The following is a 27,029-nucleotide window of genomic DNA, read 5'->3' as shown; positions in this document are numbered from 1 at the left end:
AATCTACATGCATTTTGTCGATCCACAAATTACAAGATAAATATTTAATTTTTTCATTTATTATTTCCCTACAATTAGTAATCTAGCATACTTGATGAAACCAAAACATACCCCTCATATATCCCTTCAATGCTGTTTTCATAAACATCTTGGTGGTAAACATCCACATTATGTACACACCAATCCCTTCCTTACACAAATTGGTACAATTTCAAGTGACATCTTTCCTTATTTACGACGCTCATGTAATAACCAGGCAATCGATAGCTTATTATATACGTGGGTGAGGGTATATTACTTACTGGAACTTTCCAGCCTCAGGTCAGAGGGATGAATACAGGCAAAACACGACATGCACTTAATATCCTCTCTAAGGGATTGTTATCTGGCAAATAGCGAATGATTGATATGTATGCAATACCGTCTGTCGTAAGTAAGCCCCACCGAAAACATTCTAGATTTATTTAGGGCTAATTGGTATTGTTACAAAATAACATCCCTTGGGTTCACTCGGCTTTTTTATTCCGTTACCTTCGTGTCACCTCCGGCACCAGAAGCATGGATGTTGTATATTATTCTATAATTACTACAACTAGATACCGCCGCATAAAGTTCGTATAACACGACAGTCATTTTTGAAAAATATATATACTCTGCAAAAAAAAGAAACGCAAAAGTAGTAAAAACGTATATATCTGACAGATATTTTCCGACATCAATACAAAATTAATACCGAAATGAATTGGTCATTGCTGAATGTTTCGGGATTGATTTGTGTGGAAAGAACGAGGTACTGCGGATATTTGTTGAAAAATCGCAAAAACACAACCACGTGAGAGGCTGGCGGTGGAACACACCGACATGACATGCACGTGCAACAGCGCTTGTTGCATGAACGCTCACCTCCGGCTGCACAACATCCATAGAATGCCATGACCAGCAATAAGCCTAGATCTTTCACCCATTGAACTCTTCTGGGACAGGATGGAGAGAAGTGGTGTGCGTCAACGACATAGGCCGCCGACCACGTTGTCACGTTGGCTGAACTTGGCCAGGCGCGGCAAGAAGCGTGGGACTGACTCCCTCAAATCGCCATTTGGCGACTCACACGCAGTATCCCTCGTCGAGTGAATGAATGTTTGACAGATCGTGGCGGTAGTACGCACTACTGATCCAAAAACGTGAAATTTGAAACTTCCCATTTTACCCCTGTCGTCCCTCAAAATCGGTCATAGCATCTACTGTCATACTTCACTACCGCTTGTGATATGTCCCCACGTCGTTCATTATTATCATACAACTATTACCAAATTACGTTTATTTACAGATTAAAATAAATAAATGCACTAAAGAAGGTTTGAGTGATCCTGGCACAGTCAGGCTGTTAGGCTCATCATCAGCTCAGGGCCCTTGCCCCATCTACGCGTAGCCCAAGCAGCCAATTGGACTTCTCCGAGGAAGCGCTGGCTAGGAACTTTCAATGACAAAATGATTTCATTGGATTTATCAAAAAGGGCAAGATCAGGTTTTTGGCCTGGATAGGTCTGAGGCTGTATACGGGCCTATTCCAAAGATTTTTGCATTTATCATTTTCCATGACGCCCTCTACATATTCTGGGTTGTTACGACGTAAATTGTAATAAAAAGGTAAATTGTAATACTTGCAGCAAATTGTAATAATTTTGACGTAAATTGTAATAACAACGTAAATTGTAATAATATTTGACGTAAATTGTAATACGCAAATTGTAATGAAAATTGACGTAAATTGTAATAATCTCTACTTGCGGTAAAATGTAATACATTCTTACGTAAATTGTAATAACCTTACTACCGTAGTGTCCAATACGCCAATTGACTAGAAATGATCTTTGTCAGTTGAGCCTTTCACATGTACAATTCTAGAAATACTGTGTATGACGACAAACGTACAAAACTGTTAAGTTATATATATGTGTATGTATATATATATATAAAAATATATATATTAAAAATAATATTTATATATATATATATATATATATATATATATATATATATATATATCGAGCTATATTCGAACGAATAAAGCTCGGGAGACTTTTGTCATGCAGTGAGAAAACATGCATGTTTGACACACACAGTTATTATATTTGTGAACAGTAATCCTTATACAACTATTCATATGTAAAGGGACCATGAATAGTGAACTTTGATATATACATCTTTACTTAATCCGTTACTTGTTGGGGACATGTCAAGTCAGTCGAATGTTTGCTTTTATGTGTTCACCAGTGCAAAATGCTTTTCTTTCTGATTATTATCAATATTAATCAATATTTTTCATGTATTCCCTTGAGCTGTTAATTTACACAAATAATATTATGTTGAATCGCCGTAAAATTTCCAGCTTAGGCCATGTAAAAAAATCCTTGTTTCTCATCACCGCCTGTCACTACATTTTCTTTATTTTTCAACCCCCTATTCACAACCAAAATCAATTTTGGGCACTCTCAGTTTTCAAACTTTTCTTTCTAAAGATTACTTGAGCCAGGTTAATGTATTATAATATCTTCTGTGAAGAGTTCATACAACATGGGATATGTTCCAATGTTAACATGAGGAAAATACATGTGAGCAATGAACACAAAAATCAGCAACTTTATCAAATGCTAAATTGTTTTTGAGTAATCTTTCGAAAAATTATTATGTAGAAAATAAAATAATAAAACCCATCGCCTTACCCATATTGTTGTTAACAAAGGGTGAGAAACAGGACATTCTTTTAATGACCTTAAAGAACGCGTGTAAAAGGGACATCACTCTCATCCTTCTGTAACATACGTTGTATGTCTACATGCAATAATTCTTCGTCAATATTAATGTATAAATACGATTTAATTGTCTCGTTTGTTTCAAGGAATCGGTCATGTGCTCCTTATCAAATTAAGTAAACCTCCAATGCAAATCGACATAATTTCAGGGTCCGGTTGCACAGAGCTCTCTTCGGTAGCTAGTAACTCAATGTTATTGCAATGGACTCCTAGCTAAGCTACTATTGGATGATAAATCAATTAACCTATTTGTCGAATTGACGTACCTAATGTAATCCGTCATTTTAACCCGAGGATGGATCTTTCAGTCATAAATATCGATGTGTACAAGAGGTGTCCTCTACTTCTACATGCCAAAACTTCTACAGCTTAAAACAACAAAGCTTATGGTCCACTGCACCACTAATCTTCTGGCTATTACCTATTGGGCATTGATTGTAACAGTCCAATTTATTAAGTGTACAACATACAACAAAACAAAACAATTTGAAGACAATGTAGACAATTTACTCATATAGCACTGGTATCATACTAACAATACAGACATGACACCAGCTGCACGTAAAATAATTGATAAAGGTAGTCCTTGCGGGTTCACATACCTACATGTACATCGCCCAGGACATTGTCATTATTTGCTTTACATCCTCCGAGCAACGTTAAAAAAATTGAAACTTGAATAATAATAAATTGATATTATGTAATGCCACTATATGAACATGTATAAATCAGCTTGCAGACAGACTACTGTACATATTTTATGCGGAGAGGGGTTTACTTAGTTGCAAGAACTTGTCCCCAATACAATTCTCATTTTGTTCTGTGAATAAAATATGTTTAAACTAAACTAAACTAGCAAATGGATGACATGTCATTCTTTGACACTAAACTTATAAGGTTATTACAATTTACGTAAAAGGTTATTACATTTTACCGCAAGTTGAGATTATGACAATTTACGTCAATTTTTGTTACAATTTGCGTATTACAATTAACGTCAATTTTTATTACAATTTACGTTGTTATTACAATTTACGTCAAAATTATTACAATTTGCTGCAAGTATTACAATTTACCTTTTTATTACAATTTACGTCGCAACATGGGTCGTACCATGGATGGACCCCTGTTTCAAAAGCACTAGCATGGCGAAGACGGTAATAAAAAGGATCGAGTAACTCCATCATGTCGCTTAAGATACTGTGCCAAAGCTGTGAATCCACTGATAATGTGTCGGACAGACTCATTTAATGTATTGCATAATCCCCCCCCCCCCCCCAAAAAAAAAAAAAATAAATAAATAAAATAAAATAAAATAAAGAAAAAAATATAAAAAATAACAAAAATAACACTGCCCAAGAATCTAATTAGGCTTCAGACTGTTGAAAAAAAGGAAATAATTTGTCAGCCACAAAAGTTATATTGTTACAAGGTGTTTTCTTAAAAAGAATTTTCAGGCTCATAGTTACATTAAACAAAGTATCTGGTTGTGCATAAAATATCTCTATACAATATTCCAGGCTCCCCAACACAGCATCAAATGGTCGGTCACTAAACTCGATTGCTGTGGTCGTTCAGAGAGCCTTCCCTCGAGAAATAGAGCAGGAGAGTGGAAGGTTTGGGGTTCAGTCCCTGGCTGAAATCACACCAAAACACGTGAAAAGACGTTACTTGTTGTTACCCTGTCTGGCGCTCGGCATTAATGGGCTAAAACAAGTACTGGTCGTCTCGGAGTCACTGTGTCTGAGTGAGATATTTATGTTAAACTGCGGCATGTAATCTCTGTGGGCTAGCACTATAAAATCGCAATTAGTCAGGACTAGTACCAGCAGCCACACACACGAGCAAAAACACATACACACACACACGTGCATACACGTGCAATACATTCGGACGCGACGTTAAACCCCTTTTCACCTCACCTCACCCTGTGTCACCGTTCCTATGTCCGCATTTCATAAATAGTTCTGACATTTGATGACAGAAAAACTTTGTTGTTACCAACATTTGCGGAAAATGGTTTAAAAATATCTGACATGATTTCATAACATTGTTTATTTGACACATTGTACATGTATTATATAGAAGTGAGTGAGTGAGTATGGTTTTACGCCGCTTTTAGCAATATTCCAGCAATATCACGGCGGGGGACACCAGAAATGGGCTTCACACATTGTACCCATGTCGGGAATCGAACCCGGGTCTTTGGCGTGACGAGCGTACGCTTTAACCACCAGGCTACCCGACCGCCCCGTATTATATAGGAACGTATCTAAAAAGTATCTCATTTTGGAGAGTAACGTTGGTTTCAAATGAAATTTCCATGTAGCGTATACTCCATAACACCAGAAAAAACCACATACTGTTTACCGACATTGTAAAATACAAAGTTAATCAATAATTTTCCACTCTCTCTCTACGTGAACTCTCACAGTAGTGAGACAGGCATAATGCTACTCTGGAATTTTATATGATGTCACAGTGGAATGCTTCGATATCATGACACAAAGTGTTAAATTAAATGTAATTAATGCAGTAATCATTTCACCACGCCCATTTTCTTTCAAGTTTTGGATTTGAAAAAAAAATAGTGATCAAGAAAAATATTCATACGCTAAGAAAAGTTAAAGATTTTCATGATCCAATCCCATTTAACATCGTTTTTCAATCAATACAATAGCAGCACACCACAGATTGCACAGAAATAAACTCTCTCTACGTCTAGAGTACGCTGACCCCCCCCCCCCCCCACACACACACACACCATTCCATTCATTCTACAATGCTGATTTATATCATACGGTTTTGGAGAACCTGGCAATGCACACATATTGATAACCACAATATTGATGTTATATCATCTTCAAGAGTTTAAAACAAGAAGATCCCCTACCTAGCTAAAATTAGCACTGCTACGCTAAGCAATACTCACGTGCATACTACATTCCAGTAAATTAAATGCCGTTGTAATATACGAATTCTCTCTTGGCTGAAGTATGATGCTCGACCCAGAAGGACGCATTAATAATCGTTATGCGAAAGCCTACTCCATTTGCATTCTTTAAATGTTAAACTACAAAGCCCATGAATTAGCTGACAAAACTAGATCTAAAACAGACATGAAGAAATTCTCTTGTGATCTGTTGTGTCTGAGTGTCGGTTTCCTGAATTGATCCGAAGATGTTGAGGGAGATGCTGAAGTGATTGCTACCAGTGCACTGTCCCTTCATGATTAGCTACAGAGAAACGACTCAGAGGCTTCAAATTGAATAATTGAACGGACAAGTGCCTTGCCAGATGTAAAGCAAAGGGCGGGAGGTAAGTCTACACTAGTCATGTCAACAACCTTTGAATTAACTTTGTTTAATGTTCCAGTTAGGTGGCAGTGTCGGAGATGAACTGTGTGTCGTGAACTGATAAAATAACTTATCTATTCCTGGTGTATACATTTGTAATAACAACAACAAAACCATTTCAATAATTATAAGAAACCACTTGGAAAATCACTGCATTACGTTGACTCGGTATCCCGATAATGACGTTGTTTTCTTTTCTATATTTCTTAAGGTTTGAATTATAAATGATAAAAAAAATAAAAAAAATAAATAACATTTCAGACATTGTACAATTCTTATGTACATTGTCCAGGGTAACAACCAGTATGCAGTCATCACGTACGCGATGACTGACCGGATTCGGCGTACTGGCAACTGCACAGGAAAATGATAAATGGTAAACGGTCCAACGTGTCTGTCATTTAACATCAGTAATCAATATTAACATAACCTATATGACACTGCACTCTCAAACGGCTAATATTAAATGGTACGTAAGCATACACACCAGGTGGGACTACATACATGAACCCATCCCATTCACTTAATTAACATTACCTTAAGGAGAGACTCCTTATCCTTCAGTCAGCCTACACGAGCCTCTGCTCATTTGGATACAATACACAGGCTGATATTGATTGACACCAGTGAACGCTAAGTCTCATGCCGACAAGTAGCACAACGGCCTCCGTCACTGATATGTAACCGCCGGATCCGTATTCCGCTTCATTTGCATTCCACATTTTTGTAGGTAATAGAGCAGAGGCAAGGCTTATCGTAAAGAGTTTCTAACTTTAACAATGTGAGGATTTCAGGTTCGAAAATGGAGGAAAACTTAGGAAATGGATCTTTGAGAATGAATGGTAATGTTTCTAACGAAGTTGTTGCTGGATTGGAAACCGGTGCTCGAGCCACCCTTATCTGTCTGTACAGTGTGGTGTGTGTTACCGCCGTCGTTGGAAACACAGCTGTGTGTTACCTCGTTTTTGTTTTACGACGTATGAGGACTGTTACCAATTTCTTTATAGCCAGCCTGGCTGTCAGTGACATGCTCATGGCACTGGTGTGCATCCCATTCACGTTTGTGGCAAATGTTCTTTTGGACCATTGGCCTTTCGGATATGCCTTTTGTCCACTTGTGACGTATCTTCAAGCTGTGGTAGTATTTCAAAACGCTTATACTCTTTTATCCATGAGCATGGAGCGGTATATTGCAATAATGTACCCCTTCAGACCGCGGCTTGGAAAGCGGAACTGCTTGTACGTTATCGTAGTGTGCTGGGTTCTGGCATTTCTGACGCCGTTGCCCACGGCAGTGACATCCCATGTTGTGGCCAGTACCAGTAATGACTCCAACCAGACTCTGTACCTATGTAGGGAGGAATGGTCCGACACTCAGAGATTCTCCTATACACTCACCATCATGGTACTGCAATACTTTGTCCCTCTTCTTGTTCTTCTTTACACGTATATCAGGATCGTCCACGTGGTATGGCTCAAGGACATCCCGGCTCTCGAGTCAAGGGAAGGGCTGCAGGACCCTAGGAAGAAGGTAAGCTATCGTCTTGTGTTTGGTGGGATGGTCGTAGAAGTCAGGACAATTCTCCCTCTGTGCAGTGTCGTGTCCTTTAACAGTGAAAGGCTCCAATGCCCGCGGGTTCTCCCTGATTATGATCCTCGGTTTTACCTGCGTCACTCTGCGTTTTCATTCCACTTTTAGCTGACACGCCCTGAAATAATGTCCAAAGCGCCGTTATACTTATCTCACCCTAGGGGTCGGGTAGCCTAGTGGTTAATGCGTTCGCTTGTCACGCCGAAGACCCGGGTTCGATTCCCGACATGGGTACCATGTATGAAGCCCGTTTCTGGTGTCACCGCCTTGATACAACTCTGGTGTTTTGTTTATGATGCTGAATATAAATCGTAGAATAATATCGAAAAGGTTTATCTAAATTCAATTCACATTTGAAATTTAAGTGATTCATATAGCCTTAGTTATTGATGAATGTATAGATTCAAAACCATTTATATTCCGATTGGTAAATAAAATAATTATAGCTTATCTCATTAAAACACATTTCTACCTGTTGGCATGGAAACATACACTAAGAAAAGTTATCTTATTGCAATTATCCTCATTTGAAAGCAGGGATTATCAATAAATCGTTAACTAGCAAAGATTTAATTAAATTAATGTCCCATGTTCTCACCGTTGGTGGTATTGTATAAAACCACGCCCAACATATAGACCTCATTCTAATGAACTTGCCTTCATATCATTGTTATTTCAATCAGCGTGTTAACACAGGCACCAACATGGCTTTCTGGTGTGTAAAGATCAATTTCTCTCTCCTTCTATATCCACGTTCCAGAACCTTAAGTCTGACAATTGTATGATTGCTTCTCGATAGACTTTGACGCGCACGGAACGAACATCAGATCAATAGTCATGAAAATAATACTTTCCTTTCTCCGAACTGATTTTGCTTCTGTCATGCTTTAAAATGAAATAAATCACCCTGATGTGAAAATAAAAGGCTCGGGTGACACTTTGGCGAGATATTGACATATTATGAATGATGACTAATTTGTGAAAATGCATATGTCAGCGATCAATGAGGTATTATACAGTTGCCTCTTCTGACATATTGACCAACAAATTCTTTTGTGGCTGATGAATTTGGTCTGCAGGTTTTCTCGTGGTAGGTCACCTTTTCACAAATAGATAATTGATGATGGATGCTCACATCACGTTTCATCGTAGAATGCCATAAGTTGACTTATTTTTACAAAACGTATGCTAAACTTCTAGCTGTGAGGTATGCTGTAACGGAAATAAATATGCATATTTAAAATGAATTCCTCCAAAATCGTACTAATTAATTCATATTAACTCCATTACATGACCGCATCACGTCTTAATAAGACGTGTGAAATTTAACATACTTCGAAATAATTAGACATTTTAAATCAATCGTTGAATGTTCAGTGTGTCATATCAGTTTGGTCTTGAAGATGCTTACTTTGTTTTGCTGTTTGTTTTATATTATGTATAATCTATTTTTACTTTCAGTATGTTTGATTGTCTTCAATGGGTTTGCTTTTATAACGTGTGGGTACTCGTTTCTTTTTATAATGTACGAAAACGGTTATAGTGTTTTATTTCAATGTGTGTCATCGTGTCTTTTACCACAACTACATGTGTATATGCATTTTTTGGTCGCCAATGCTTTAAGTCCTTAATGTTTGCTTGCTGTTAATTATATTTTTCTACGAGTGATGTAATCTAATCAAAAAGGGGTGTAATTTAATATAAAAAATATGTAAACTTGTTTTGTCTCTCGGATTTTCAAAATATAAACGGGGAATTTAACAAAGAAGTTGCAAATATATCGATGATCTGATATCGTTGAATATTGTCAAAGAGCTAAGTCCCTTCAAAGGATTTACCCTCCTGAACTAGAGATAAAAGAGACAAGTCAAACGGCCTCATCTGTTTCATATTTAGATGTGTGCATAAAGATTCAGAGTGGCAATAAAGTATCCACAATAGTGTGCGACAAGACGGATGAGTTCAACTTTCCAATAGTCAACTTTCCGTTTAAGTCGAGCAATATTCCAGCAGCTCCAGCCTTTGGTGTCTACATTTTCCAACTTGTAAGAACAAGGGAGCATGCTCTTTTTTCGAAGATTTCAAAGAGCTTCATACACATCTTGCTCAAAAGATGTTCGAGCAGGGTTACAAAATTCAAAGCCTCAGAAAAGTTTTCAAAACGTTTCATGGTTGACATGGGGAGGCCATTTCCAAATTTAATACACCAGTTAAAATATTACATGTATGTCCAATGCAATTCCCTCTTTGGGTTTATATCATGAAAATGTTCCCATGTTTGTTAGGGTGAACACACTTGGCTTGCCTTTGCATGTGCATAATGATGGGTGCCACCGATGGTAGGGTATACACTCACCATTTCGCGAATGCCAGGAATTATCAGAAACTGACAGTGATTCATAAACATTATGATTTAGTCAGAATCGTACAAAGGACTTTGCTTTTAGCAGATTCTCCTTATGGTTATGGAATTTATTTTGCTTTAATTTCGTGGTCCTTTAATGTGTGCAGTCATTTATTCTTTTATGTACGCAACCGTGCTGGATTGGGATTTGTGTTATTTGATTTGGCATGGAAAAGAAAATTATATGAACCCGAAAGTACTGCTGTCTACTCTACTCGTGTACTGCTGTCCAGACAAATCAATGATGTCAGAATACGTTTTGTGACGGAAATACGAATATATATATATGACCCTACGACATATGTATTTAATCAGGTAAACAATGTTTAGATTTAGAAGTTACTGCTGCTATTTTTATTACAGTTAATTGCATTTTGACAGGTAATACGTACTCCTCAAAACCATTTAAACCCTTATACATTAGAGATCTGTTACATTTGTAAATCTATACCCAGAGATATTGCTAGGTTTCAAAAAATTGTTTCCGACGACAATCAGTCAATCAAATTCAGATGCTAACTCAGGTTTCATTTTCAGTGCCAGATGCTTCATTACAGGGAATTGGGGAGAACATAGATTAACATGGGAATTGGCATGGCATAACATACATTAGCATGATGACAACTAATTAAGATATCGCATGATACGAAAATTGATGTCAGTCTGACAATACCCTAAATTTAGACGATGTCTTTACAATATTCACACCATTTTGTGTAATTGTAGATATTTTTATATATAACCCCTTACTGGGACCTGGGATTGAATTGCTCCAAAGTAACCATTGCGTGTCGTACACCAATATCAAATGGACGGTCCCTAAGGGCAAGACATGTACGTTACTGATATTGAGAAAGTCTTGGATTATTCGAACAGTGTAGGGCCTGCCTGCCTCCTGAGAAAGGGAAGGACAACTGCCTGCAGAATGACATCGTATAACGTTTGGCGTACAAATGTCCATGGATATTAACAAGACGTGTCTTCCTTTCCACACCCTGACGCCATAGGCCCAATCGTTCACTTCTCCATAGATACATTCGCATCGGAACACCAGGATGGAACAAGTTGAACCTGCTCTCGTCGCTGAACAGTTCCCATGACCAATCACGTCGCTACCAACGTCGCACCGTTCGAGACTGTTGGCGGGTCACTGGTTGTGACCGTGATTATGAAAATTGGTTCGCCACCACTGAACCCACGCTCGTGATTTTCACAAAAGTGGTAAACTCAGCAACGTATGTTCCGAACAGCCGGGCAAGCGAAAGTATACACCAATGTTTGATGGTGGCTAAAAATGAAGCAAACAAGAAATTGCTATTCAATGGTGATGTATCATAGGTGTGTTTTGGACGTTATGTTTTCAGTGTTTCGGCGACTGTTTTCCGCCTAGTAATTGTTTTGGTCAAGTCCAATTTTCAAGTGTAGCCTTCCTTTCGCCCGGCATTTAAACACACTAAGCTCTCGGATTCAATGCGGCATAAACCGCTTGTCCAAAGAATACAGATAAGACAAGATAATGTCTGATTATGCAGAAGTTTACCAATGTCGCCGGGGCACCGTGACACAGCAGTGACATCATGACGCACAAATTAATTTATCTCGCGTATACCCAAACACAGATTGAACACAGGCAGTTGTGTTGACCATCCGATTTTCATTTTGTACACCTTTTACGACGAGCATGGGACAAACCTTGAATGCTCAAGGGATGGCAGCTAGGAAATTAAGCTTCATACCAAAGCTGCTCACTGATAGCTTTATTATGGGAAGACACCTAGGTTCATTTGATGTCCAGGATAACAATCTCTAAGTGCCTATGGCATAATGGTGAAGCCTTGGCTACACTATTGTTTTTTTGTGAATTTAGTTTTTACGTTTCACTCAGAGGAAAGTAATTTAAGAAAATTGTTTATTATTCATGAGAAAATGCCATGCCTTTTCGAACGTAACTACCTTATCGCTTTTTTCAACGACTCCAAATGAAAATACTTGGAAATGGCTAGTTATAGACCCACAGTCGTGTAAATCCTGCAAAAACCCATCAAGATTACTTTCCCCCTCCACACAGAACCATTCCTTATGCACAGACAAAGACGTTGGCATGCCTAAGCTTTAGAGGGCTCAAGTGCTATTCTACAAGAAGAAATTACAGCATAATTTCGCACAACTTCGGATATATGGATAATGCACGTGGTTAAGTCAATTAAAACATCTGTTCCCATACACAGATCTATGGCGATGATGGGTCATCAACTTCGCATAATGCTTATGAAAATTGCCTACTTATACTAACGAGTTTTCTATCTACTTTACGGTGCATAATACAAATGCGTAATATTCTGTGAGTGCGTTTCTGAAGCCAACCATGATGATACAGTATGCACAAAATACCTCATGCATTTTCTTTACCTCGACGATCATGAACTACAAGACAAGATTTGAAATGCACCGACTGTTTTGCTTTCTGGTACGACGCTGTAGAATAGGTCCCCAGCTGTAAGCTGGTTTGCCTTTTATGCACTATGGAATCTGTATCGGCAAATAATCGAGACTGCTTATTTTTTGGCTTTGCGTTTTATATTTATAATATAAATCACTGGTTCGTCTGGTCCAGACTCGATTATTTACAGAACGGCGTCATATCGCTGGATTAAGGCTGAACAACAAACATATGTCCGGTTGAGGATGCGGGACATTGGAAAACTTCTGTCTGTCCAGGGTGGTTGCTCGATCCTCAGCTGCCTCATAACAAAATACGTACAAACATGCAAACGGTACTTGTTGTTACCTTGCCTGGTGCTCGGCATAAAGGGGATAAAACAAGAACCTGTCCGTTCGGAGTCAGTATAATGTGTCTGATTGGGGTATTCTTGTTAACTGCGGCATGGTATCTCAGTGTTAGTCCGTGCTAGTGCAAGCAGTCACAAACGATGCAAGCAGGGACGTTAAGCCCCACTTCACCTCACCTTGTACAGGGCACGGCTGGCTCAGTCGTCTAAGGTGCACGCCAGAAACCGATGATCGTTAGTTGAATCCCGGTTTATGTTTCTCGTTTTTGTCAGCATCATACCCGTGCTCGTGGGTTTCACCAAAGTGGTAAACGTCTGTGACCTGCATCACCTCGGGCTTTCCTCTCACATCAAGCTGACAAGCCGTGATATGATTGGAATACTGTTCAACATACTGACTTATATAGGAATACTACTTATACGTCATTGTGGCACTGGGCCATTTAATCCTTTTGTACTTCGTTTCGGCAATGGTTCTAATACTAATATGAAGCAGTTCAGCTTGTACTTGCTTTATAGTCATAATTATGCTTAGAAAAGTAAACTTGCGAAAGGCTTCACAAATGATACCAAGTGGAGATTCGAACCCCTGCAATGTGTAGTTCCGGTTAGCCGCCAGTTCGAAAATCCGAGGTCGGATAATTTCCTAATGATTTGAGACAAACACCACTACTCCTCCACACTGTGTAGACAATGTTCAGGAAAAAAAGACACACAAAATATTGTACCATTTCATATTATCAACGCCTTGCACCAAACGATGTGGATTAACACCGACATTAAGAAACCATGAACTTTCTTGAAATGTCACGACATCACTTGTATTTATTCTCGTTTTACCTTAGATAGTGATGTTTTTTATTGTAAACATATGTCGGTTATAGCTCTTATTACTTCAACAGTAAATCTCTTCATTCAACAGACTTGTCTCGGCTATAGTGTATTGCGAAAATAGCGAGACGCTATATTAAGTAATTGCAGACACTGATGTTTTTGATACATGTGTGTTTTGCTTCTTTATTGAAGCACAATGTGCTTACTAAACAGGAGCGGTCAATAAATAAAACGAAAAAAATATAAGTAACAATGTGGAGGCTTTGCACAAATGCTTACCACAGGACAAGTTACCTTCCTCGAAGACTCTTTATTGTGAGGTTCTATTATATGAATGTGAAGTGTAGGGTTTTGGAAATTATTCATCAGATAACTCGAAATGCATGTATGCTGATACAGTATATACACATATGTAGTTGAAGTAGATACACTATTTTGCACCAGTTTTTACACAAACAGACTATTCATCCATGCATGTGGGATACCTAGGTTGAGATTCAGATGGAAAATCCACAAGTATAATTAAAGTGAAGGTCGACAAGTACAGAATTGATTCTCTGATAAATTCAATACACACTAAGTGGAAATAAAATACAGAAGGTTAATAACAGATGGAATTCGGAAATTACTTAATGATTCTGACTAAAATTGGATTAAATTCAATATCACTATTATGAAAGGGCAAACGCCGGTAAAGTAAGTCTTTTTCAGAAACTGTCGGCTTTGTGTAACTGTAATATACTACAGACCTAAAATAAGGGAACTGATGAAATGATAGTGAATTGTGATGACGCGAAATGTCTGTAAAATTAATTTCGGTCGCGTAGATCTGTATTTGGTGTGTCCACCATGTTCGGCAATACATGAATGACACCTTGATGGTATACTTTTGATTAACTTGGGTATGGGTGCCCTTGGTATTGCCACCTTTCAGCCTTGAGACCAACACCAAGCTTGGACATGTTAGCGGGTGGTGGATCTCTGACATCACCCTCCCCTCGAGTGAGTGAGTGAGTTTGGTTTGACGCCGCTTTTAGCAATATTCCAGCAATATCACGGCGGGGACACCAGAAATGGGCTTCACACATTGTACCCATGTCGGGATTCGAACCCGGGTCTTCGGCGTGACGAGCGAACGCTTTAACCACTAGGCTACCCGACCGCCCCACTCCCCTCGAGAACTTCCCATATATGGGAATGCTCTATTGGGGATATGTCAGGGGACTGTCCAATGTCCGTATGTCTTCTCGTCGGACACAGTCGGTGACGACATGGGCAGGATGTGGTCTGGCATTATCATTGAGCAGTTTAAAATTTCTAGCAAATTAAACAACGTCAGGACGCCAAATTCCGTCAACGCATCGCTGGCCAGTCAAATGTCCATTGACACTGACCAAATCAATTCGCCTGTCATGTGTCATACCGCCCAACACATGCTTCTCTATTGGTAACAGGAGTAGATTTGAATCTATTGCGTAGTGTAATTAATGTAGTGAGACGATCTTGTCTTTTGATGTCGTTTTTTCAGGACTGCCACACCCAGGTCTTCTTGCAAACCCCCCCCCCCCCCCCTCCCTCTCCCGTTTGAGAAATTACACTTCTTGATTTGCCAAACATTCGGGGGACTTGGGACATACTTTGTATAAAGGCTGTTATCAGTGTCTAATTAATTCAGGTCGAAAGAAAACAATAAAAAAAATTGACCTTTGTCGCTTCATTCAACACCTTCGCTGAGAAGTATAATTAACTGCCGGGTAAAAGAATGTATACACTTGAAAATTGGATTTAACCAAGAAATTACAAAAGTTAACATTGTTCTCAGTTGTTTTCTGTTTGATGGGAAAAAGTTATAAAGTTATTTTTCCTAGTGCCTATTATGATTCTGCACTTCTGTCAATATATTCTGTGAATATTTCACGGACAGGATTGCCAAGATCAGATGATTCTCAAGCTTCAAACTTTTCAGATCAGGTTTTGCCTCTTTATAGTCTCTGTAATTTTCTGAAAGTGTGGTAATAAAAATTATTTTGGATTCAAAACCAATTTTTTAAAATCTTGACCCGATGCCAACTAAACTATTATTTGATTGCATGGAGGTCCTATTACCAACAGTGACAAAAATCATCAACAGGAGTATTGATACGGGTTATGTAACATATTCCTTCAAGTCAGGTGTTATTAAGCCTTTGTTGAAAACGTCTAACTTCGATTCCGGTTTGATGAAAAACTACCGACGAGTATCAAATCTAACATTCATCTAAAACGTTCCGGAAACTAATAGAAATAAATGCTCATGGAACAAAGACGGCATTCAACCGTTTTCATACCATGTTAACTACTTATGTCGTAGTTGCTATTACAATTTGAGGAACATCGGAGCCATACGTCACCTTCTGACAGAGAATGCCACAGCAGCACTAATATCAAAGAATAACACCAACAGGCACCTGAATATCCAAAGGTCTGCAGCAAGGATTTTAACAAGGTCACCTGTAAGAACACACATATTCCCAGAGTTACGATCCCTTCATTGGTTGCCTTTTGCAAAGAGAGTTGACTTCAAGTTGCTAACCCTCATAACACAAGTGTACATGTGTAAATTGAAGAGCTCCATCTTATCTCAACGACCTTGTCCATGTGTACCAGCCATCTAGGAACTTGCGGTCTGGTGACAAACTTCAGCTGGTCACTCACACATGAGACTTGGTACCCGAACTTTTGCTCTTTCAAATGTCCTCAGATCAGCCCCATCAATAGATATTTTCAAGTCAAGGCTTAAAACATTTTGGTTTGATAAATATAAAATGTCAATACGAGAGAATAACCAGCCTAAATTTTCTGCCGAAACAGATTCCACTTGCCATAAAGGGCAAATAGCTGTGGACATTATATGAATAACTGTTGTTTACATATGTATGCATGTTGTCAGCGTTTTGAGCATGATTTGTTGCGTGGAAGTTAGCGCAATATAAGAATTCTTCTTATTATTTATGACGTGGTCAATAAAATGTCTCTCCACGTTACAAATTGACATAGGTTAATACGTCTGTCTTTATCGATTTGCGAATTTGTTTAATATATAATCTTAATATCCAATTTGGTTAAATTGTTAAACAGTTAAATACTATAAAGTATTCTTTTATGCGAAACTGTTAACATGGTGAATGATTTCCCTATATGACTAAATGGTAAAGTGTGATTTGGGCCATCTGGCCAGGATAAAATACACACTAACCTTCCTTTTTACTTGGACAGATTTTGTTCAAAACGGCTTTAAACCCAACTAGGTTATTTACTCACTCAACTTAGCTATAACATGTTTTTGTATCATGCATGAAAGCTTGCTATTAAGAGTAAGTGTTGCATCCCTTAGACGTGACAGAATCCTATGCTCGTTCGATTCCAGGTTCGCCCTGATTACATTTTTTTGTCAACACTATACCCGTGATCGTGGCTATGGATTTCACCAAAGTGATAGATAAATCACTTCGGGTTCCCAGACGAGCTGTGAAAAAAAACCATTTAAACGGTGTTAAACCCAACTCACACACACACTTACTTTTTTGTCACTTGATTTTTCGGAGAGGAATACACTTTTTGAATGACACTTTCAGTGAACAGAGCAAAGACAAATACACGTTACATAAGACAACAAGGTTCTGATCTTTTTCTAAATATTTACCCTCACATATTATCTCGGATCAATAGCCCTCGGGGGAAGGATATTTGTTTTACTCAGGACTGAACGAAAATGAGTTATTCTTGTGTAAACATTTGGTTATGACCATACAGTCATGGTCAAAGCGGAATACATTACGGTTGTAGATACACAAACATATAGCAAATACAATATCAACAGTCTCTTATAATGCGAGGACAGTTTACACCTGTCAACACTGTCATTCGTTGTTTTAATAAAAAATATTCCAACATCATGTTTATTTCACATGACACAACTGATTTAAGTCATGTTGTTCTTTGAGAACGCTCGATTTGACATACTGTATACACAATTTATGACAGCATAGAAGAAGAAAAGGAAACAATTTTAAAGTTCAATGACATTTAAGAATATTGAAAAAATGAAAGAAATATACTGCTTTGAGATAAAGCGGGGAATCAGTTGTTAACAAAAACAAACACGGTACTTAAACTTTTAGAAATCTTAAAATTTCACTTCCTTCGAAAGAGGTTAAGCAATTTTAACATGCTGTCACCGTCAAAGAAGCAATTACAATGCCAGGTGTTTTTGCTGCAATATTAAATGTAACAATTTCATCCATCTCGAAAGAACCTCCACAGACAGATTTGTTCCAATGTGCCAAACTGTCAGTGTCGTACATATCGTTAACTGTTCAACCAAATCGTACATGAAGTTGGGGTGAATGTACTTTGTTTAGCTAAATATCAAAGACCAATAAATCATACACCGACTCAGGACAATTTAGACACCCTTGGCAATTCCGAGAGGAATATAGGTCCCCCAGCAATCCATGCTTATTAGAGGTGACTAAATGAATCAAGAAGTCAGGATCGGTGTGCTTGTTGATTGCATGTCATGGTATCCCCAATTGCGCGGATTGATGCTCATGATATCAATCACTGGATTGTCTTGCCCAGACTCGATTTATTACAGACCGCCGCCATATAGCTGGAATATTACCGAGTGCAGCGTCAAATGTTGAATATCATCATTGACTATAGATTGTCAGGTCCAGAATTGTGTACTTACAGAGTACATACTGCCGTCATATGGTTTGAATATTGCAGCGTTTTATGCAACAAATATACGATACTTTTTAGAATTTGTGAAACCAACAAATCGTTGCTGTAACATTCAAATATCAAAACAAATGCCAACAGTCAGTCTTTCTGTTGTATCCAGAGATATAGTTCCAGAAATGAAAAGGTACAAGAACTACATGCTTGTCATAAGAACGACTACTGGCGGTTGATTACAATATGTGACAAGATTTATCGAATATGTCAATTATATACCAACTTTATTTTCCTATTACCACAACAAAACGTTTTTCAAAATCGGTCCTCAAGTTGTAAGAAACATATGAGGCTCGGTCGACATGCCGTTTACAATGAAATCATATCATATCAATACTTCATTGATGCCCAATCTAACGGAATATGCCGACTGGGCTCGAATGAATCATTCGCCCCCTTCCGTAACCTACAAGAAGACTTGCCACCCTATCGATGAATGTTATGTGCGAATATACGAAAAACCAATTTGACTGCGCGTATGTCTTCAAGTACTTCAGTCAAAGAATCCTTCAGGAATAATTTTTGACTATACTTATGTCTTGCATCTAGAAATATGCCCAACATACAGTTAAGTATGTTCAAACATGCTGTCATTTTGGCTGGACTAACGAGTCTTTGCATAGTCCGATCAAAATCGCGCACCGAAATCGAAATCCGATTCGTAAACTGTCGTGCAGATTTCGGTCGATTGCAGGATTTGCAAAGCATGTGCATCGCCAACTCGTTGTCAGCCGATATTTTCCAAATCTTTTCATGTTTTTAATGAAGGTGCTCACGAGATTTGATGCATTGTGCGATGTAAGACAACCTTTTACAGTCAGTTAACTCTCTTGCCTCGGGAAGATGGTCCTGGAATAACAAAAGTTGGTCACGAATGCGAATGATTGTGACGACAAGTTAACGAAATAATCCGAGTCGGTCCGATTGCATGGAAAGAACTATTTGTCATTTTATGAATAACTATGAGGCTATGGCCCAAATTGAAACATTCACCAATGTATTTTATCTCCAGAAATTCCGCGTGCTTCAACGATATTCTAATATTAAAAATGTGTTCTAAAAAAATTGTCGATAAAAACATCACAGGAATTCATAATTCTAAATTACAAGCATGACGTACACGAAGCTCATACAGGTGACAATATACAGATTTTCACGTCCAATTAAGAAGTACAAAGAATGCTAAGGGCTCTCTTCGATCCATAAGAAAATCATATTTATCTTTTTGGTCTTATTTTAGTTGCAGTAAAAGTTGTTTTGAAAAATATCGGCGACCTCACATGACTGGCAACTAGCCTTTTTCCTCTTACGTTTGCAAGTACATGTGTTCGTATGTCTGAAATAAGTGAAAGTGCTATCTGTTGTAACTCCAAGAAAAAAGATATCTAATGTTTAGCAAATACATGTCCAAGATGAATCCTTTAATTTGTCTTTGTACTTTGCAATTTGTACTGTCTTAACCAGCAAATAAAGAAACAAGCTTTTGTTCAAATATAAAAGAAAACAATCTTCGAAATTGAGACTAAGTATCTTGGACACATTTTGTCCTAACGTGTACCTCTCCATTTAGTGTAAGATTATTAAAAGCCCCCAAAAGGTAAGTATTCAAAAGACAAGGTGTCTTATCATATACCTTTCAAAAGGATGTTTAATGTATTTTTGTGTACATAACCAGGACCAAAACGAGCACTTTCCAAACCTTGTGGTTGTACCGAATAGCTACGACTAAGACCGTGTTTAACCTCACCAGACTCATCCATGCTTCCGATAAGTAATTTGAAAAGCACATTTCCGTAAAAATATACCCATTGCCTTTACTTTGAAGGTATAATGATTTCATTTTCGTCCAACTTCTCAATATCATTCAAAGACTTATATATAATTACTAATAGTTAAAAAATACTATCATTTTGGAAAGTCTGTGGACATTGCTTTTAATATAAGATACGGTGGCAACTGAAGTCCAAACAGAGCATGAATGGATCTGTTATGAGTAGATCCGACGGCAATTTTTTTGTCGAGATTGTGGACATTGTGATGTGAACGCGCGAAAGGATAAGTCAAGCCGACATGACACTGATTATATCTATTAAACCTAAAGGTTACATATAATTATATACTCGGTAATATGTGCATCTATATAGATTTGATTGGTTTAATGACACTGTTATTAAATACGTATCTTGTTGGTGTCTCAAGGTTATTGATCACGGGTGACCAGTTGGCTGAAACACGTCAGCTTTCGGAGCATAATTGCGCCCGTTGACTGTCTGGAACTACACGTATTGGAAGTAATCACCCTCACTGGGGCATACCCGTCTTCATGGCTTTCACCGAAGGGAGAAACGGCATTGGACCGCATTACCTTTGCATTTGGTTTTACATTAGGCCGCGGTGATATAACAGACGTACTATTCAAAACGCCAATCAATCTCCCCTCATACATTGGACTCTGTGTTTCTTCTGGAGAAGACGTCCTTTTTGACTACTATATCTATACGAAAGCATTCAACAATACTCCGGTTTTCAGATTAACGGGGATCCGCTGTACTCTAATATAAACTAATATTGTCAACCATTGCTATATCAAGGGAGTACCAGAAACACACGCAATAATATCATAGAGTCCTAATTCAAGTTCTAATTATAATTCTTTGACACATATTTTGTATAGGTATTTATAAGACACTCATTTTCTTGGCTTTCTTTTAAAAGAACAAGTAATTAAACTCTATAATATTGGACATTTGCATTAAGTATACATTCACATCCTTTCAAAGGCATTTAATAATATATGAACAATACGTGCATATCAGAATTCATGATATTGCGATAACGTCAAAGGACACCATTTGAGTGTAAGATCAATTACAACAGTTGATTTTGAATTTGATCACCGTGTGAATATATTCAGTGTATAAGCTAACATTTGTTGAACTCTACAAGAGGTCAGTGCACTTGTTTGACGATACCACTGCAATTATAGTGGGTACATTGAAATATATAATGCAATCTTTTTTTTGTGTCAGGGGATGACTGTTTCTGTCACCGTTTGAATCAATGTTATAATTAGTATATTGCCATATCATAGTGAATATTCTGATAACCATATTTTTGTATGATCGCGACAAAAGGCCGAGATGTAGACAGCCTATTCTTTTCATAACACATACATTGAATTGCTAAGTGTCTGGTAGTGATGAGGAAAGAAATATTCACATCGTGTTTCAAAAGGGAGCAAGGATGTGGCGTTGGTTGTGATGTGTGCAGTATTTAGACAGTTGACTGGAAGGAGCTACTGGTCGGCGAAATGAATCTGATATTCAATCGTATCACCTTTGTCAGCACCACAGTCAACCATCAACCAAGACAGCGGGCCTGACCACCCGAACCTGTGAGTCGCCTATCACGACAAGCATTTGTTGCTGAAGAACAGCGTACCCTTGTTGATGTGTATATGTCCCGTGAATACGGTGAAACCTGAATAGTCCGGAAACACTGCATCTCGGACGATCTTGTTCTGAACGTTTACATTGCTACGAACCATTACTTGTCCGGATTAATTTCGTTTCTAGATCTTTACTTAGTTTAGCATAAACCGTATTTTGACTATTAAAATATCAAGGGAGTAGCTGCGATATTGTTTTCAACATCATCCACTGGAGTCAAAATTCAAGCTATAATTCGAATTCTAGCATCGATGACAAACGTTAAGTTCAAGTATATATCAGACACAATAGAACATTCAACTTGTATTAGGTATACGTCAAGGAAAGTTTGTTATATGTTATTAATTAGTGTACATCTGATGAACCTATCGGAATTCATGCAGTTTGATCCATATATTCGGTGAACATGATAACATTCATGAACTGCACACTTGCCACAAAGAGGCAACGCTACAATTATAGCGGACCCAATGAAAAGGCAATATGCCGGGTTTTTTTCATTCTGAAAACGGGTAGCTCTTGTGGTATTTGGTGTTGGGTCCTAAAATAACCACTAAACGTTCAAATCAATCGTTTGATTACCGTATGCCACGGACATACTACAAACATAAAGACAGTCTGTTCTAACCATAACATCATACATACTGGGTCCGGCAGCGGCAAGAAAAGAAATATTCATTAATATTCTCAAGAGAGCAGGAATACGGCATATGTTTTATGGTGTGGCGATCAACAGAACGATTGAAACCCTTCGAGTCTCGACCAAACTGATCAAATAGGAACTGATGTATTCGTTTCTTAATCAGTTTACTGATCTGGCACATTGTGTCTCTTATGTGCTTAGTTGTATGCTGATTCGATTGTATGAATAATAACCTCGCGTCAAGTGTGTACTGTACAAACATTGAACACATTGACGTTTACTGATAGTTGTCATTGAATTGCATTTTCATACGTACGTTTTGCACATACATGTTTCTACAGCTGCAAGGTGTTATCGGTATTAAGTTATAGGAGTATTATCAACATTTGATACATAAATTACTCCTATTCTATATGGAGTAAATGCTTCGGGTCTTAATGAATTCAGATGTACAGTTATTGCACTGCTCCATCTATATGCTTGTTAAAGATCCTTGGCGTATCTTTAAATATTGGTTCATAATTCTTAAACAGCATATTGGTAGATTACTAAGAATATGCTAATATATGATGTTATTGCATGAAAAACATGGAATTCGTATTTGGGTAGTTGATGTAAAATCCTTGTTAAATTAATGCGGCTGTGTATATGTTTGGCGTAATCAATGTGTACCCAGTAATTCAGATTCGTTCTTATTATTTGTTATTATATATAAGACACGCACGTTTTATGTTTAGATGATAACGTGAGACACATAATTCCCCAGAATACTACTTGCTCGACATACTAAATTATTTAGAATAGCCTTAGCACAATTTAGATGCAGCTCTCATAGATTTATGATTACAGTAGGCAGACATAGAAACATAGCCAGATAAATGAGAATTTGTGATTTACTGAATATGATTGAAGATGACCCCTGTTTCTGTCTGTACAAGGGGGGCACGGGTGGCCCAGTCGTCTAAGGCGCCGCGATTCGCTGTGCAGAGTTGCGTCCGCCAGAAACCTATGATTGTGGGTTCGAATCCCGGTTCGCCCCGATTATGTTTCTAGGTTTGTCAGCACCATACCCGTGCTCGTTGGTTTCACCGAAGTGGTAAACGTCTGAGACCTGCATCACTTCGGGCTTTCCTCCCACATTAAGCTGACACGCCGTGATATTACTGGAATACTGTTAAAAGCGGCGTAAACCCCAACTCACTCACTCACTCACTCACTATCTATACAATCTTAAGTAATAGTAGCTTTAGAGATACAGGGAAAAGAGCGACAAACACAATGTCATGATCCAAATGTTTCAAGACATTCATACACTCATGCATTTGCATCATACCATGGTCATATTCTAAAGGAAAAACAATGTAGATCCAGAGATTTGTTATCACCACATCTAGAGAGGAAATGCCGTGTTTCCTTTATCTCAACTAGAACCATTAAATGACAATATGTTCGCAAAAAGGAAAAGTCGAAGAAGGTCGTAAAGAAAGTCGAAATTGACACAGTTTCGAGTGTTACCAGTGAAAAACCAGGGAGCGTAATAGGTGTATATCTGGGGTTCAAACCCAAAGATGTTTGGAATAAGGGCATAATGATAGATATTTAAGCGTTATCATGTGTCAACTTCGATGGGTTTTTTTTATTCACAGCTCCAATGTATCTGTTACACTTATTATAGTTGAAAATTTAACTATCGTTTATGATCATGCAGGGCGATGTTGTAGTCTGAACCGTCATTTTATTTCATTATATACTTTTTGACGGATACAGTTACTAAATGCTTAATTTATAAGAATTCCAACATTCTAGTGCATTACTATGCCCCACCGGGAACAAAATTCAACCCTGAAGAGGGCCGCGTTCTTGCATTCCCGCGATCTTGACCTGTTTGGTTGAAATGTTCTTTGAGTGAAGTAAGAGAGTGTGTGAATGTTATGTTAATAGGGATGAGCTTCATCGGAGCTTCAATGTGATATTGTTAATGTAGCCCGACTAGCATTTATCTGTTACAGATTAATAAATCAAGCCAGTTATGCCAAGTGCAGTGCTATGTAATAATTTACATTATTCTTTTTCTTTAAAGTCACAGCTTTATTAATGTGCATTCCCTGGATGTAACAGAATCCCCTCTTTAGTCTCCGAAACCCGTTAATATTGATTAACATTAGTTACAGTGATTCTCCATTTTCAAATATTTCATATTTAGCTGTCTTAATGAAAGCGATGTAAAATAACATTTGTGTTTGTTAAATGAGGTTGAATGTGATGGGAGCAGCGTTGAGTGATTATTGACGTTTTGATGTGATAGATCCTCACAGGCGTTAAGTGTCTATGGTTGAGTATTAAATATTAAACTTTCCTTGAATTCCACCGAGAGTGAAATCCTTATGAGAATAAATACACGTCATTTCTACAAATAGTTAAATTAATCTGGAGAAATACTCGATTTGAAACTTCTTGGTTAATAAATATTAATATTCGGAAAGTTTATCATGCACAGTATGACATGTTGCAATTGTTCAAAACAGGTTAGTGATTAATGAACAATTTCTGTGTAAAGCACAGATATTTCTTTTTGATATTTTGACGTACAACCCATTAATTGATTAATTATGTATTGGTCTCTGACCCGGTTCTTCATAATGATAACGGTATGGAATATGTCTGCAATATCATGAGCATATTTAGGCTTATAAAACCGGCCTGTGGGGATGTCGTGTATGAAGGACAGATGGAGCAGTGAATGTTGGTTAATGTATCTCAACGTTGTTGAGGGGCGGTCGGGTAGCCTAGTGTTCGCTCGTCACGCCGAAGACCCGGGTTCGATTCCCGACATGGGTACAATGTGTGAAGCCCATGTCTGGTGTCCCCCGCCGTGATATTGCTGGGCTATTGCTAAAAGCGGCGTAAAATCAAACTCAATCACGGACTCACTCACTCACTCACTCACTCAACGTTGTTGAGCCACGTTCAGCTGTATTCTAGTTAAATCAACGGCTATTTGTCCAGAATAGAGTTTGGGGGAGCAAATAAGTGATTGAAAGAATATGATTAAAATGCATAGCGCACTTTCCAATTTTTACTGCTCAAATGCGCTTAGAGCAGATCTGATTTTCACTCCGGTCATTAGTTCAATGTGCACCTTATCATTTTCAGCTCCCTTGTGAGTGTAATCTCATTACAATCGAAGAAAAAATATTCTAAAATTTCAGATTCGCTATTGGAAAATGAGCATTAGTCATGATCACTTTTTCAAACATGTCAAAATCGATTAGGTTGTTGTAATCTTAATTATTTATATACGAATTTAATAATGGTGTAGTGACAGCATATCTGAGAATATTTGACAGTGTATATTCCTATTATTTCCTTCTACAAACTCACCATTTGCAAGTGCTATCCAAGAATGTGGTTTCAAGTTTGTTAGTTTAAAATATAGAAGCATGTTCTAATTTTAGATTTGCCCAGTGCCTAGTATTTGTCAAAATACCTTTCATACATGAATATCTAACACCACTTCTTCACCACATAAACATTGTTCAGTATTTCTGAGTGATATAAAATATAATACATGAAGGGACATGAACTCTTTAATACTTTGGAGTTCTGGTAATTTAAGACGGTTGTAATTGGACAGCAATTTTTTTTTCCGAAAGACACTTTATATTTCCCTTCTACTATTGTGTGTAGGCATACCGTCTTCATGTTCTTCCAACTTCTCAATTCCTATCAAAGACTTAAGGAAGAGAATTAATGGAGGTCAACATCTTTATTATGAACGTTCATACAGGTTCATATATATGTTCTCTGCTTCACCATAGGAAGGAGTAAGTATATACCCCGAAACGTTGTGTTCCTCATGATAAATATTTTGACACCCATAAATTCTCTTCCTAATGTGTATAACTTATAAATGCCAATCAAGGATTTATCAAAGACTTAGTTAAAAATCCTATTATTTGGACAAGTCTGTGGACAATAGCTATTAATGAATACGACTGAAAGTTCCGAGTAGACCCGATTGCAAACCTTTATCGAGTTTGTGGACACTGATCATGTAAACTTAAGACGTCCTCGCGCGTCCAGCCGACATGGCACTGTGTATATCTAATTAAACTTGAAGATTATATATAATTATATACCCAGTAAGATGTGCATATACGTAGACTCAACTAGTTAAATGACAATGTTATTAAATACGTATCTTGTTGGTGTCTCAAGGCTATTGGTAACGGGTGACCAGTTGACTAAAAACCGTCAGCTCTCGGAGGATAATTGCGCCCGTTGACTGTCTGGATCTACACGTCTTGGAAGTAATCACCCTCACTGGGGCATACCCGTGTTCATGGCATGAACCGAAGAGGGAAACGGCAC

The 27,029-nt window shown here is 37.9% G+C and overlaps 1 protein-coding gene across 1 annotated transcript in view; it reads left to right on the top strand.

Moving 5' to 3' along the window:
• The first annotated feature begins 6,868 nt into the window (after window positions 1–6,868).
• Window positions 6,869–27,029, top strand: part of LOC139469086 (RYamide receptor-like) — a 37,235-nt gene continuing 17,074 nt past the window's right edge. Inside the window, exon 1 of the mRNA XM_071251211.1 lies at window positions 6,869–7,700. Coding sequence (XP_071107312.1) covers window positions 6,972–7,700 — 729 coding nt within the window. The 5' untranslated portion in view covers window positions 6,869–6,971. The remainder of the gene's footprint in view (window positions 7,701–27,029) is intronic.

The sequence above is a fragment of the Haliotis cracherodii genome, unplaced genomic scaffold, assembly GCF_022045235.1.
Source record: "Haliotis cracherodii isolate W230 unplaced genomic scaffold, xgHalCrac1.p SCAF_2, whole genome shotgun sequence".
NCBI classification, from domain to species: Eukaryota; Metazoa; Mollusca; class Gastropoda; order Lepetellida; family Haliotidae; genus Haliotis; species Haliotis cracherodii.
Note: the sequence above shows the minus strand (reverse complement) of the source record. Positions and strands in the feature narration are given on the sequence as shown.